General features: G+C 34.2%; 2 protein-coding genes across 2 annotated transcripts; one reads left to right on the plus strand and one right to left on the minus strand.

Moving 5' to 3' along the window:
- Positions 1-34: 34 nt before the first annotated feature.
- Archease (protein archease) lies at positions 35-3,348 on the minus strand. Its single transcript, XM_089647540.1, has 3 exons — positions 3,183-3,348; positions 1,935-1,959; positions 35-451 (listed from the first exon to the last, which is right to left on the minus strand). Exons 1-3 carry the CDS (start codon positions 3,241-3,243, stop codon positions 61-63), a joined length of 477 nt encoding a protein of 158 aa, XP_089503666.1. The 5' UTR covers positions 3,244-3,348; the 3' UTR covers positions 35-60.
- A 2,918-nt stretch (positions 3,349-6,266) lies between these two features.
- Positions 6,267-16,102, plus strand: DCTN3-p24 (Dynactin 3, p24 subunit). Its single transcript, XM_089647702.1, has 4 exons — positions 6,267-6,384; positions 6,488-6,705; positions 11,516-11,713; positions 13,716-16,102. Exons 2-4 carry the CDS (start codon positions 6,490-6,492, stop codon positions 13,839-13,841), a joined length of 540 nt encoding a protein of 179 aa, XP_089503828.1. The 5' UTR covers positions 6,267-6,384; positions 6,488-6,489; the 3' UTR covers positions 13,842-16,102.
- Positions 16,103-16,110: the final 8 nt, after the last annotated feature.

A 16,110-nucleotide genomic window follows, 5' to 3' on the forward strand; every position in this document is an offset into this window, starting at 1 on the left:
AAAAAATTACCTCAATATTGATGAAAACACGAAATTTAAATACATTATATTTATTCAGAATTAAATGTCAATGATTACAAATATTTCATAAGGCGAATCTTGTGTAGGTTCAACAATTTGCATAGCAGAATAAGTGATCGCTTTGACTTCTGTTCCTTGGGGATGCTTCCCGAGGGTGAACTCCTCCCCAAAACACTTGCATCGAATCCGGAATTCGCTGGTGTTGAATTCTAAAATCTGCAGCTTTCTACAGATCAGAAAGGGTTCGGCCGAAAACAAAAAGAGCAGTTCATCTAGAAAACGATATAGAAGTCCGAGCATATCATCTGCTTCTACTTCAATTTCTTCGCATTTCTTCATTTCCACATACTCAATTTCCGTCATGTATGCAAACATTGCCATTCCACTTTGTTCAAAGGCTTCGATTAAAGTATTCCCCCATGAATGAATCCTGAAAATATGAAAACAATTTTTTTAATTGAAAAAAATATATAAAAAAAGAATTAATATCATTTATGTGTTGGATAAAGAAATTAATAATGACTATTAATGTATTATCATCAATTTTCTAGTTTTAAAACTAAACCTTCTGAATGTATGAATCTTCTGTTGAAAGAGGATTGGCCATGTAAGTACCTAGATAATAATATTATATTATAGATATTATTTATTAAATTAAATTATTACAAAAATGTACACATTACGTACAACACACAATATATCAAGGAAATGTTAATGTTTTTTTATATTACAAATGGATGACTTATTTATTGCTTTGTGATAATTTTCCAACCAACAAATAAAATTTTTCTTGAACTGTTTTGTGCTATTTATATAAATAAATGAATGATAACTTTTTTAAAGTATGCTAACAAAGCAGTATTAGCTTTCCATGAGATTTAAATTAGTGACAATTTTAATATTTTGTGTAAAACCTAACAAAAATACTTGCTTGATAAAAAAGACTGTTTTAGAAAAAATGTTAGGTAGGACTATAATATTAGTATCCACTTCTTATTTCTTTACAATTCCATGGTAATATTTAAGAACTAATTATTTTTTTACAAACCTGCAATTTTTTTGGCTAGACCTTACCGCTTCAAAAATGAATTAAATTTAGTAAGTAAATATTTTATGTTACACTGCATAAGTGACCTACTGCCGCAGCCAGTGGAGCTATTAGGACACTCCAATTGGGGAATTTTATGAGTATTTTTTAAGTAGAAGGGAACAAGAAAGAGAAGGAAGTACTAAGTAGAAGAATAAGGTTGGGGAGAACCCGGCTATTCATTTAGATGTGACAAGCAATTTTTAAAAAGTATCTTCCATTCTATTATTTAATTTATCATTCATTGGCATTAAAATATAATCTTACTGTATTGAATTTTTATGACACCATTATGTTTGTATGACTTTTCCTATGAATGAATAATCAATTAAATGTGAACCTTAAATGGAGTGCTAGTATGAAAATACTGTCATGGAGCTATTGATTAAATGAGTGCTTATTAGTTTCAGGTTTACCAAGCTCGGGCCATGTGTTTCAAAGTATGTTTTAATCCAATCATTGTTTTAAAAATATGAATATCCATTGTTATAACTATGATGCACGTAAGAAAAAATATTAGATTTGGGAATAAGACATTATAGTGTAATACTTTGGTTAAATTTTCGTAAACCCGTAATTTCATCAAAGAAATAAAAATAAATATTTTAAATCCACTATGATTTCCCCTTTTGTAACCTACTTTTTGGATAAATAATAGATATAATTTATTTTAAATATTGATGGGGGTTGCATTTTATTACAAATTTATTTTTCAAATGTGTTAGTTATTCTCCTATAAACAGGATTAAATACTAAATAATATGAACATAATTTTTAGTTAGTGTTACCATTAATGTAAACACTCATTATTACTATTTGCACTTACTGGACGTCTGCCGTGTGATCAAGGTCTAGAAAAGAAAGAAATATTATATTTTATTTTATTTATTATATTAAATGTCCAGAGAAAATTATTATACGTAAATATAATATGCCTATACATAGATTCATTTAAAAAAAATACCAGCTATATATAGTAAGGTGCAAAAATCACAACATATAACTTGAGCAATTTGTCTTGCTAAGATGAAAACTGAGAAATTATGATTAGGTAGGGACATATTTCAAATATAGAATAAAAATAATTGTCCTTTATATTCTAGGTAGGTACTTTAATGCTTATTTGGATTTGAAGGACACATAAATTAAATGTAAAATTTATTAGAATGGGTTGTTTCACAGAATTTGAACAATTCATCATATTTAAATTTTTAAATTAAATACCTACTGTGGAATTTTTTTATCTAAGTTCTGTTATTAATTCATCATGGGCCGGATATTTCACAGTACTTGGATAGTAACAGAACTTGAATAGGATTTTCACAGAACTTAGACATTTAGGACGGGTTGTTTCGGAGAATCTGAACAATTCATCAAATTTCAACGTTCATTTCCGGGTTCTGTGAAAGATTTATTCAAGTTCTGTTTTTATATCATTGTAGGCTAGATGCTTGACAAAACTGAAATAAAAACAGAACTTGAAAAAATCTTTCACAGATCTTGAAAATGAACGTTGAAATTTGATGAATTGTTCAGATTCTCCGAAACAACCCGTCCTAACTTTCAAATTTAATGAATTATTCAAATTCTGTAAAACAATCCGTCGTTGGTAAATTAGTATTAATTGATAAATTTTATTAGTTCCAATTTTTAAAACTCACATTCGTAGTTACGCACGAAATCAACGGATATTATATTACTACTAATAATAATTGGATAATTTGTAAATCACCTCAAGGGTGCTGTACAATTTATTATGAGATCCTAGGTTGAATATGATTAAAATTTGAGGGAAAAACGAAAAGTAAAAATTAAGTTACGTGTTGGTTTATATATATTTTCATTTCAAAACTTCTCTCCAATCGACACTAGCTAATAATTACATTATGTGGTGGTCTATTAGATTTTTAATGATACTATTTACCCGCCAAAAACTACCAGAGAAGGTACCTACTTATCCCAATGCGTCAGTGGCAAAGCTTTGTGTGCAAGAGTGACGCAATATGACAAAATAATCCCGCAACAGCGACAAATGTAGTTAAAAAGCTCACTTTTAATAAATCAAATCACTTACACTCGTATTTGATCGGAGGGATTTGAAGTTCTGCGCCTGTGAAATACTCGTCATCTTCCATTTTATTAGTAAAATCAATTAAAAATAATCAATTGTAGAGCGAGACAGGCAACCTGCAGCGGAAACTCATGGAAACGTCAAAACTCAAAACATGTTGAACATGTGTTTCAATTTTCACGGCGCTCGGTGTTTTATTATTTTATGGCTGATAAATTCATTTAATCCTATAAAAAGGTCACTAAAGATGGACTCTATATAAAATAATTCTCGACCCTGAGTTGCGTCTACAGATTAGTCCGCGAATCGAATTTTAAGTTCAAAACACAAGACTGGTTTAAACGTAAGAGTTTAAACCAGTTTTGATTCTGCTTAGGAGTCATCTTTTATTAAAATCACAACCAACACATGAAAATGATTTCATCTTGGATTTTATAACTGCACTTTGAACACGATAATGTTTTCTTTCAAAATGCGTCAGCAGATGAATCGGCAGCTGGAATTTTATCGTTACGTTCTGACCACAAAACTGGTTTTCTCTACTTTAATAAAACTACATCCACAACACGAAAATGATCCTCCGATTTTTTGAGCTAGAATTTTAAAACCACAGTTTTTCCTGGTCTGCGGATGGATTTCATTTTAATTTATTGGATGTAATTTTATCTTTACATTCAGAGCACAAAATCGGTTTTAATTTTAGAGTGAATTCTTGTGCACGACTCCAACTTTTATTAAAACTACACCTAGAACACGAAAATGGTTATAACTGCACTTCAAACAGAAAAATGGTTTCCTTGTTAATTGCGTTTGCAGATAAAACTGTAATTTTATGTGTGAGCGAGTCCCGGTTTAACTAGCATAATTATAATTATAAGATCGATTATGCGGTTTGTAAGAAACGTATTTCAAAATTTATTTTCAGATTTAATTTTTTTTTTATAATACGTTATATTTTGTTATATTATATTATATTATAATATGTAAAGCTTATGCAAAGTACAATTGTTTGATATGACAATGTTGTGAAGTCTTTTTATTTCTTGTTTTTGATCCTGGTATTTTGATGACAACTGCTTTGTTTATCAGATTAGTGTTATATTTGTATGGCCATACACAATTAACATTTTTCTTACAAATACAACAAATTACAGAATATAATTGTATACACATCATAAACATAACATAACATGACATAACATAACATAACATAACATAACATAACATAACATAACATAACATAACATAACATAACATAACATAACTAAACATAACTAAACATAACAAAACATAACATAACATAACATAACATAACATAACATAACATAACATAACATAACATAACATAACATAACATAACATAACATAACATAACATAACATAACATAACATAACATAACATAACATAACATAACATAACATAACATAACATTAACATAACATAACATAACATAACATAAACATAAACATAACATACATAACATAACATACATAACATAAACATAAACATAACATAAACATAACATAAACATTGAAATAAACATAACATAAACATGACATAAACATGACATAAACATAACATAACATAGTTAACATAAACGGTACAGAGCTGGTAACAGTAGGTTATCACAAAATTATAAAAATAGTAACCTGTGTACAATATAAGTGGGCGCTTTTCGTTATTTAACCAAAGATTTTTCTAAAATTAGTAGCGCTTTTTTTAAACAGAACTATGAAATTGGCAATCTTATAAGCAAACACAGCATATGGGAGTAAACAAATGTGATTATAAAACATAAAGATAAACATAACACAAACATACCATGAACATATCATAACATATCATTAACATAAACCTACCATAGACATAACATAACATAGGTAAAACATAAACATAATTTAACAAAAACACTATTTCCTTTATCTTCGCGGGATCCGTTTCACATAATTTTCTCTGCTTTGTCGAGAATTAACAACAAATTTAGATATTTTTTAACTGTACTTGTTGTAAAATTTAACGAAATATTTTCTTTCAAACTTTGTCCAAAGCAAGTTTCAAATATATTTTTAACAAAATCTGTCGACGTTCAATTCTGCCCTTTTTTATGTTTTCAAATCTTCTGTCGATCTCTTATTTATGATCATCAATGAAGCGGTCAATAATAATATGCCTTTTTACTTTTGGTTTATATAATATGCTCTTGGTCGTTAGCGTTGCCAAGTTAGCATATTATATGCTAAATTTGGCATAATTACTCCATGTTTAGCATAACTTTTATGCTTTTAGCATATTTATTTGGCTTATTTTTACAGAAACATGAAAATAATAAAAACCAATTTTCTAACTAACAAAAATGATATCGATTGAAAAACTAGTGTCTCAATGGAGAAACATAGTTTACATTAAATGGGAATCTTTGACTTCCACTGTAGAGTGTTGGAATAGAGTCATGCAATATAAAGATGCAGCTAATAATAACCCCTTCGATGATTTATGTCAGTTTGCAATGTCTATTTTAACATTGCCGCATTCAAATGAGGACATTGAACGTGTATTTAGCCAAATGAGTTTGGTCAAAACAAAACTCCGAAATCTTTTGGCGGTGAGAACCCTGAATGCCATTTTATACGTGAGATTTGGCCTAAAGAGAGCAGGAAAGTGCTGTTATTCGTACACTGTTCCTGACGAAGTACTATGCTGCATTGGGACCAAAGAAAATTACGACTCCGTCTCTCAGCCTTCCACATCAGCTGCTGTTAATGATGAAGAAGAAGATGAAGATATTGATATTTTATTTCACTGATTTTATTTCTAAGTTAAATTTATGTTAGCTTTTTTTTGGCATTTTTTAAAGTAATTTAGCATTTTTCCCATCACCATATTTCTCAATAAATACTAAGTTAAATGTATGTTGGCTTTTTTTTTTGGCATTTTTTAAAGAAATTTAGCATATTTGTGGCATTTTTCCCATCACTCTAGCATATTTTGAAGTAGTTGAGTTGGCAACACTGTTGGTCGTTGCGTAATTAGTTTATTTATGGTCGTTGCTCACGATTCATAGACAAACCGTGGTTTGTTTATGGATAAACCTAACTGCTGTCAAATTTTGTGTCAGATCCACAGATCTCAGACGTCTCAGAACTGTCAAATGAATATTGGTGAATCGTCTCTCTGAAAATAAATAATTCTATCACAATAACTTAAGGTAAGCTTTCTCAACGGCACACAGGTTATGTTTCTCGATTGAATTTTGTTTATTTTTCATCAGGAGTCTTATCAACCATTAGATAAATTGTTATTATTTTCTAGATGGACCCATTGCTTGTGATTGAAAACAGAATCGGCGAGTTGGAGTGTAAAATGGGTTACTCTCCGGAAGAACAGTACGAGACTTCTGCTGTCGACCAGCTATCACACGCAGAAACTGTGTTAAACAGTGTTACTTCAGGGCGGGAAAAGATAACTGAAATAAACAAACGACTTGATGAACTCAATGGTTATCTTGATCCACAATACGTGAACATGGTATTTATACATTTGTTTGTTTTTCTTTTTTAAAAGTTTTTGCTGTATACATAAATGCAAAAAATACCCATTTATTATAATTTAATTGAGTTTATATATATTTTTAAATAATAATATCTAATCAATCACCGCTCATTAAAAATGTTGTCTTTAGGTACGTATTAGTTCTCACGGTAATTATTCAGGATCGCTGGTAAATGAGCCACGCTTATAAATGGCTGTCATCCCATTCAACCAAAGCGAATTTTCATTTTACTTAATTGAAAATGAGAATGTTAAATTAAAATGTCCCAAATGCAGATAGTTGCCTTTTATAGTAATTAAGGTGAGTAAAAATGTTTTATTTAAAAAAATGTATTAAGCGTGGCCAGCGATCTCGAATAATTACTGCCTAAACTTATTTGTCTATCCTGACAAAGAAACCTTTTGTTTTGAAGCATGTTGATCATTTTGATTAAATAGTGGCGCATACAAATTATTTTATTTTTATATAATTAAGATGACACCACAAAGTAATTTTGAAATTATTAAAGAAGAAAAAATATAATGCTTTGTTGGTTTTTTCCCTATGTTGCTTTCAATAATTCCCTAAAAGGTATTTCGATACTTGCTATTTGCAGTTAAAACTCAAAATTTAATAAAGTACCTACATATTAAAAATGTAGATTGGGCTGTATTAAGGTATTTCTCCAAGTATTATATCCTTCCCAAAAGCAATGGTGCCTTTTTGCCTTTGGGATAAAGAATTGTTTCTGTAATAATTTCTATGGTTCCAACAATGTTGGATGTGGAATTTAGCTTTTGTTTTATTGAAGTTTTTAATTCAGCAGAACTGGGAGGATAGTGCCATCCCAGTCTGCCATATTACATTATATAATATAGGCATATTGTGCGTCTTGTTCTTATTTTTCTCTTTAACCCTGTGATGGCCCTAGTCTCTACCTATGTAAAAATAATGATGATTTCTTCTGTCTGATTTGTAAAATGTTGTAGCATCCTGGCCACGGCTGCAATAATGCTCCTTTTTCAGCGTTGTGTAATCTTTTTTGGTTTTGAAGTTCATATGAAGAGGACTCCCCCTATATGAACGAGCTATTAATGCATATGTTTGTGGTAATCCAGTTCCGTTTAATTAGAGTGAGTGATCTCTTTACCATTGAAATTGTTAAAACTTTTCTAACAAAACTGCGCGCCTAACCTACTCTCGTCCCCTACAGCAGTGCTCCGCAACCTTTTCTCGCCTACGACACACCAAATTTCTTTCTAGAATTCCGCGGCACACCAAAAGCTAAAATATATAGATATTAAATTGATACACAAATTTTACAATAATTTCTTGTTTTTTATTAGAAAAGTATACATACATACATATAAATATAACATTTTTATTTTTACGCAATCTTAATAATTATTATAAAATAATAATAAATTAATTAACGATGAATTGTTAAATTGAGTCGTGTAATTTCTATACCCGCTATATCAACTTTCATTGATTTGGAGAATACCGCAAAAAACTGTCACATCTCTAGCGTACATAAGTAAATGCATTACAATTTTTTATATAATGAATTGGAGTAATAAAATTTCGAAAAGCATTTATTTTTCTATATATGTCTAGCAATAATTAAGTTATTTCGATAAATAAAATGGATATAGCGGATTTTGATACTCACTTCGTGATTTTGATAGTCAACTGAGCCGACATGGCGGGTTTAGAAACTCACGCGTAGATCATTTTGTAACACGAGCGTGGCGTCAGAGCGGCGGCCATATTGTATTTTGGCAAAATAACTGCTTGTGATTCGTTGAATCCGATATAGCGGGTTTTGATAGTAACTTTCTGTATGATATAGCGGATTTGGTTTCTCACTCGCAGTTTAAACATGGTTTTTGGTCGCGAAAAGGAGGGTTTTGAAACTCAATTTTAGGCTCCTCTTGTTGCTCGCAAAAATGTGAACAAGATGTCATACTCAGATCATTTTGTCAAAAAATCGGATATAGCGGGTATAGAAATTATAGGATTCAATTGACCTGCGCTTGTTTCAATGAACACAAAAGTTTTATATTCGGCTCGATTTTTGACAACGCAACCCTAAGTTCTTGGTCAAGACCTTTTAATCATGACCGCTTATCATTTTTAATTAATACAAGCGTTGAAAAACTTTGCTCACATAAATATGTCGTTGAAAATGGAAGTAGTGTTAAGAATGCTTTGACGGAAATGTGAGGATATTCTTTTTTAACGTAAATCCAGAAAACATCTAATTGATCTTCGGAGAAGTGAAGTTTTAATGTCATGTCATTATTTAAATCTGTAAATTCCACTCGAATTTGCAGAGGCAGTGCTTCCGTAGAATTTATTGCATTGGTTGCAAAAGGATTTCGAATCCAATCGTATTGTTCCGTATTAATGGAATAAAAATATCGACCAAATTTCTGCTGAAGCATACTTAAATGTTGTTGGGCCAGATCCACAGTTAATTGTTTGTTTTCAATTGTACTAACCTTGATCCTTTGGGCTAACTTTGGTACTAACTCTTTCTGCCGAAGTTCGTTATTAAGTTCATTCAAATGCTCGAATATATTAGCCATGTATGCAAGTTTAGCTATCCAGTAATTATCATCGAGGTGCTGATATAGTTTGATTTAAAAGAAACTCACACACTTCATGACGAAGCTCAAGCAATCTAGCCAAAACTTTGCCTCGGGATAGCCAACGAATTTCAGTATAAAACAATAAGGATTCATATTCAGCTCCCATTTCTGCACAGAGTATTCCAAAGATTCGCGAGTTTAAGGCTCTTGATTCAATTATGTTTACGATTTTAATGCATTCATTTAAAAGTTCCTCTGGTAAATTTTTGACCATCAATGCTTCTCGATGTTATGCATCAGTGTGAAAATTGTAACGTTGGATTTTTTTTGTTTTACACAAGAGACAGAACCCTTTTTACTAACCGTCATTGCCGCAGCGCCATCCGTGCAAACAGCAATGCAATTGCTCCATTTAATATTATATATTTTGAAGAAATCATCGGTTACTTGGAAAAATTCTTCACCGGTAGTTTGCTCTGGAACCTCCTTACAAAATAAATAATGTTCTTTAATAAAGTCCTCGTCAGCGAAAAGTACAATAGCTATCAGCTGTGCTTTATTTTTAATATCGGTTGTTTCGTTGATCTGAAGTGCAAATTTTTCAGCCAATAATCTAATCAGTGTTCCTAATATATTGTGAATACGTCTTTTAACAGTATCTGCAGACAATGAAAAATAGACAATATTATGAAAAATATTTTGTCATTGTGTATTAAATACATAATGAAATATTGTAAAATGTCAAATACATTGAATTTGACCGCGGCACACCTGTGTCCGGCTCACGGCACACCAGTGTGCCACGGCACACCGGTTGCGGAGCACTGCCCTACAGTACGCCTAACTCTAATACAGTAAACGTCACATTAATGTTTTAATCTTTCCGACCTTAAATAAATCCGAGAACATGAAATAGTTTCGTTATTGCACAAATTAGTATAGTATTGTACCGACATGCATAGGCTGTCGGGTTTCGGGGAATTCCCTGCCATCTCAGCTCCGGGGTCGCCTCCATCTGTTCTGATATATGTTAGTTTTGTTACTTGACACTTAGTCTTAATATAGGGAAGGAATGAGCGGTGGGGGGGGAGGGGAAGGAGAAAGGGTAAACTATACGAATGAAATTTTTTTCAAACTACGCTGGCTTCTCCACTAACCAATACAATAACGGTAAATGGTGATCAGAAATCAAACATTGACCCCGACGTGTCCGGGCTATCCCCTATAGCTGGCGGCCCATTTCATAAAGGCACCCTGGCCTATACGGACCCTCCACGCCCGAGAGAAAACCTAATTAAATCCTCACACCATTTCCAAAATTGTTCCAACGTCCTCACCTCCGGAAATTCTACTTTACTGGCTCTAGATAGGGGAAGTAATTGCATGATTATCATGATGCTAACACGGAAAGTGTGTCATGTAGGTTTCGTCTGATGAAGCTCATCTCCCACGCGCTGTCAGACCTGCACTCCACCTCAAAGAAGCTTTTGTAATTCCGCCAAGGGAGCGTACCGGTTGGCTTACATCAGCTTCCAGGTCGACACCATTGAATAATGTAATAGCGGTGCGGACTTATTTTCGCGTGATACCGCGTCGTCGCCCCCTCCACATGGATTTCACAGACACCTGAGGTATCTTCATCCTAGACGACCCAACAGCGGACCATGCTCCCGTTCATCACAAGGCAGCGTCACAATTTTTCATTCCCCTCTTACGCCCCTCACCCAACATGGTCCCGTCAGAGAGAATACTTTTCAACATCCCGTTAGCCCGCTCCGTCCACGTTGGCAACCCCTATCACATGGTAGCGTGAGAAAAACTATCCTTCTGATTGGCCCGTATTTGTGGGATACGGTGTTACAGCGTCACTATCAACATCACCCAACAATGAAGTTTAACCGAGGTTCAAATTCAGGGATAAGGTGAAGGTTTGCGAGGGTTATGACACTACCGAGGTAATGTTGGATTTGTTGAGGAATCCTGAAAATTGACGTGTTGGTTATATATATATAAAAAATGGATTAGTGGTAATTATTAGTTGACAGATGTCAGCATCGCTCGTTATTTATTTATAGTTTAGGATACATAGGTTCTGTTATTTTTACTTCAGTGTTCACCTTATCGGAATCTGTTCTAAGGTGAACAAAGTAAAGTAGTATTATTGTGTAATATTGTAATATTTTTATAGTAATATTGTGTTTCTGTATTTCAGGTGGGCGACGGCAAACTGAAGTTGAACTACATCATGACCAACGAGAAGAACATCCAGCACCACTGTGAGGCCATGCAGCTCTGCCAAGACAAGTCCCCTGTGCTGGCCTCGGAGCCGCTGGCCAACATCACCGCCCTAAGCCGCTCCCTCGACAAGCTGAAGGCGTGCAACGTGGAGAACAAGGAGCACTGCGATCAAGTTAGTCAACGGCATTATATTATTATTCAATTTTTTTGTGGTACGTGGTTTTTTTGATGGCCTCCGTGGTCGAGCGGTAAAGCTCTCGACTAGCTAGCCGAAGGTCGCGGTTCAAATCCCGGCTTGAGGAAGTAAATTTTATTTGATTAATTTGTGTTTTTTTTACAATTTATTAATTAAAAATAATATATAGTATACTTGCGGCACGTTCCAGAGTAAAAGATACTCTCAGTATCGCCTTGGTGTAAGACCACCATTCAGAATTGAAACATTGCTTGAAATGGCTTTAGCAATGTTTGGTGACCAGATCTGAATAGCCGGGTACTGCCCCACCTTCCTCTTCCCCATCTTATTCCCCTACCCACTACCTTTAGACTCACATCATACCCCAATTGTATCCTTTATTATTAAAGAGGACTTATAGATGAACATGCATGTTTTGTGAAAGAATGGAAATTTTTCTAATATTTCTACCATTTCAATCTAAACTAAAGTGAAATTTCACTTTAGTTTTATATAGAGAAATGTCCTGGACAAGTAAAGTCTCACTTTGAAACTAAACTGCATGATGACAGCAATATTTTTTAGGCAGTTGTGGGTCAACGACTTGCATCCATAGTCTGAAATCTGGAAATAGTGATTTTTCACTTACCACTAAGATCTAATGAAGTTTGTTCTTTTCTAAAGAAACATATTGATAATATTCCTGATATTACTGCACTGCATCTATTTCCCGGTGGGTGCGGTCTGTGGTCTGTGGTCTGTGGTGGTCAAAATTGAAACCATACGGTGGTAAAATTTATAACAACCTAAACTAGTTCCGGGAAGTTCAAGAAAAATTTTCAGTATTTTATTATTTCATTGGTAAAGTTGTTCAAAGAACTGAATCAGTCGGTTTTGGAATATCCCATTATTCTACGTTGGGATATGACTGCATCGTTCCAGGTTACATAGTCGCCTATGAAGGAAAAAACGCAATAAACACTAAGAAATTGATTATATTCGCTAAGTTATACAATATATAGACGGAGAACACCAAGATTTCTATCTCAGCATCAAAAAATGGGCAACTACAGAAAGAGAAAACACCGAAAAACCAGATTAAAAAGCTGATTTCCACATTTTAATTTCATTTATTACTAAAAGAGGACGTTTTCCACAAATGTTTCCACAAATCATTTTTTGATATTTTTATTCTTAATAACTTCCTTTTTCATTTGACCTAATAACACCAATACCAAATAAATAAATTATAAGGTTTTTATTGATTTCCCAACAATTTGATCTGAGTGACATGAACCTTTTAAAAATAAATGATTCAATTGTGGATGCCAAAGTCTCACTGGCACCAGATTGTTGAAAGTAGTTGGGACTCTTGTGCAATATTCACATCAGGTCCAGAATTTGCCCCCTTGCTTATTATACATGGCGTCCGGAAACTAGTGGTACAATCGGGAAACTTGTGAATCTACATTACACCAAAACCCAAAAAAACCCTTTTTTCCATTTTTTGGCAAGGGTTTAAAAAACTTTCGAAGCCCGGTTTATGCTTCAATTTGCATTTTAAAAGACAGTAAACAGCTGCTAGTAACCCTGCAGCGATCAAATACTTTGAATTTGATTTCACAACAAATTTCCAAATTCAGACTCGAATCACTTGAAAACGAAAGCTTAAAACAAAGAAAATTCAACTCAAAATGTGATGTAGATTCACCAGTTTCTCGCTTATACCACTAGTTTCTGGATGCTATGTACAATTTAATTAGAGATACCTTTTAACTGAAAATAAAAATGAGGTTAGCAAGTCTATTTTCCATATATAGACATTTTTAAGCGATGGGTCATTGTTGGCTTTGCTCTAGAGTCATTTATTACTCTTACATAATGATGATGAGTACCTACCTAGAATGATGGGATTTTATTTCTGCAATAATAAATATTATTGACGATTAGTTCTGTCCGAAGGATTTGTTTATGAACCCATGATTTTATTTAATTCCAGGTGGAGTCCAGTGTTCTTCAGGCCATGGAAACCTACAACCGAGTGTCCCTCACCGTCATGGAAAACCTGGCGGCCATCAGTAAAAAGATCGACAACCTGGAGAAGGCTAAAGCGCAAGCCAAATGAAGTACATAGTATTTAAATAAACTATTTAATTGTTAAAATAATAATTATAATCCCTATTTAGCTTGTGTATCGTTTAATAATTTATTTCCCTTCAAGTAGATAGGCAGTTGTGTAGGTTTAAATTCCCAGGCCCCTGGCAAATTTTTTAAACTCCACCCCGGCGTACCAAATTGTATGTCCGGATATTTGCTACATCACTAATCAACGGGTAGTCTTTGCATAGAAAGCTGTTCCTATTGTTCTTGAATAATATTTATTAATCATAATATTGATTGCATATTTACAAGTTTTAATATTTACCATGTTAATTTAACGTCTGCTCATGCCAGCTGTTTTCTGAATTATTATGTATGTAACAATAAAATAATTGTTCCATTGAAAATGCCGTTATGTAAAAATGAATATTAGCTTCTTTTGCATTTTCAAAAGCCTTCTGGCGCCCAGCTTTGGACACAGGCCTCCTTCAAACATGTCCAGTTTTCAAAAGCCTTCTGGTGCCCAGCTTTGGACATAGGCCTCCCTCAAACGTGTCCAATTTTGCCGATTCTTGGCAGCTTCACCCATCAGAAAGGCAACTCACCTTAGGTCATAAGGCCAATTCATCTTTGGATGAGCTCTGTGTCTTTTTTCCATCATTGGATAATATTTGAATTCCAACACATTACGTATATGCCGAACATCGCTCTGCTTGAGTGTGGAGATTGCGATGGTAATTTCAGCTTTATCTTGCTCTCCTTGTATCTCTTATGGACACAATACACTAGCTTATTGCTAATATTTAAATGTGAAAACATATTTTGTAAGGGAAGACTGCGCTCTTAAATAATATATACATGCTCATACTTTAATCCTAAATGCTTGTAATGTAAAACTCTACTATATACATGCTCGTATTTTAATTCTGAATGCTTGTAATGTAAAACTCTACTATATACATGCTCGTATTTTAATCCCCAATGCTTGTAATATAAAACTCTACTTTTTTTTTACATTAACCCCACACAGGAGGCCCCGAGGAAATTGATTTCCCTCAGGGCCTAAGTCATCTTTTGGGTTGCTGTGTGGAACGTCTTTTCTAAGGAAATGAATTAGAGGAAGTTCTGGAAAGGCAAAAGGTATGAGGGTTGGGTAGGAATCTAGGGATCAGTGTGTTCAGGAGTGACGGACGTATGAATATATCCCTCCCACTGCGGTGCAAGGCGATGGGTCGAGAGACCAGTTGGATAGGTCAAAGGGTCTACCCAAACCAGCCTCCCAATCTAGCACGCCACGCAGCTGGTGGTCAGGTGCATGCTGAACACACCTCACCCGATGAATCCGGGCACCCTCTCGGGGTGACTTATGGCAGAGGTGTTGGTTATCCAATAGATGGTTCACGGGGCGGCGGTACCCAAACCAGCCTCCCAATCTAGCACGCCACGCAGCTGGTGGGCAGGTGCATGCTGAACACACCTCACCCGATGAATCCGGGCACCCTCTCGGGGTGACTTATGGCAGAGGTGTTGGTTATCCAATAAATGGTTCACGGGGCGGCGGTACCCAAGCCCGCCTCCCAATCTAGCACGCCACGCAGCTGGTGGGCAGGTGCATGCTGAACACACCTCACCCGATGAATCCGGGCACCCTCTCGGGGTGACTTATGGCAGAGGTGTTGGTTATCCAATAAATGGTTCACGGGGCGGCGGTACCCAAACCAGCCTCCCAATCTAGCACGCCACGCAGCTGGTGGGCAGGTGCATGCTGAACACACCTCACCCGATGAATCCGGGCACCCTCTCGGGGTGACTTATGGCAGAGGTGTTGGTTATCCAATAAATGGTTCACGGGGCGGCGGTACCCAAGCCCGCCTCCCAAATTGATTCTAAATTATATTCTTATTGAATCTAATCTTTTCATATAGTTGGAGGAATAGATAATATTTTATTCGGAGGGTGATATTTATTTAGTAGCACTTTATATTAGGAGTGTGAATATTGTTAGAGAACTTATTGTAAACGGTAGTTTGGTTTAAGAGTGAGGCTTTTGAACATAAAATTATATTATAAATAAATAAGAAAGAGCCTTAATCGAAAACTATTTTTATCAAAGACTTAAATAATCTAATTGTGTAGCAATGTATAGCAATTCTATTGTTCTCGAATTACATGAAAATATATTTTTCTTGAAATAATACACATTCCAAGAAGGAAATTATTGTTCTTCCGGTACAAAATTACACATAAATGTATTCCCTAACTGTATTAAGAATACAAATATTAATGTTGAACAA

The sequence above is a fragment of the Hesperophylax consimilis genome, chromosome 26 (assembly GCF_061612785.1).
Source record: "Hesperophylax consimilis isolate HC1 chromosome 26, BYU_Hcon_1.0, whole genome shotgun sequence".
Lineage (NCBI taxonomy): Eukaryota > Metazoa > Arthropoda > Insecta > Trichoptera > Limnephilidae > Hesperophylax > Hesperophylax consimilis.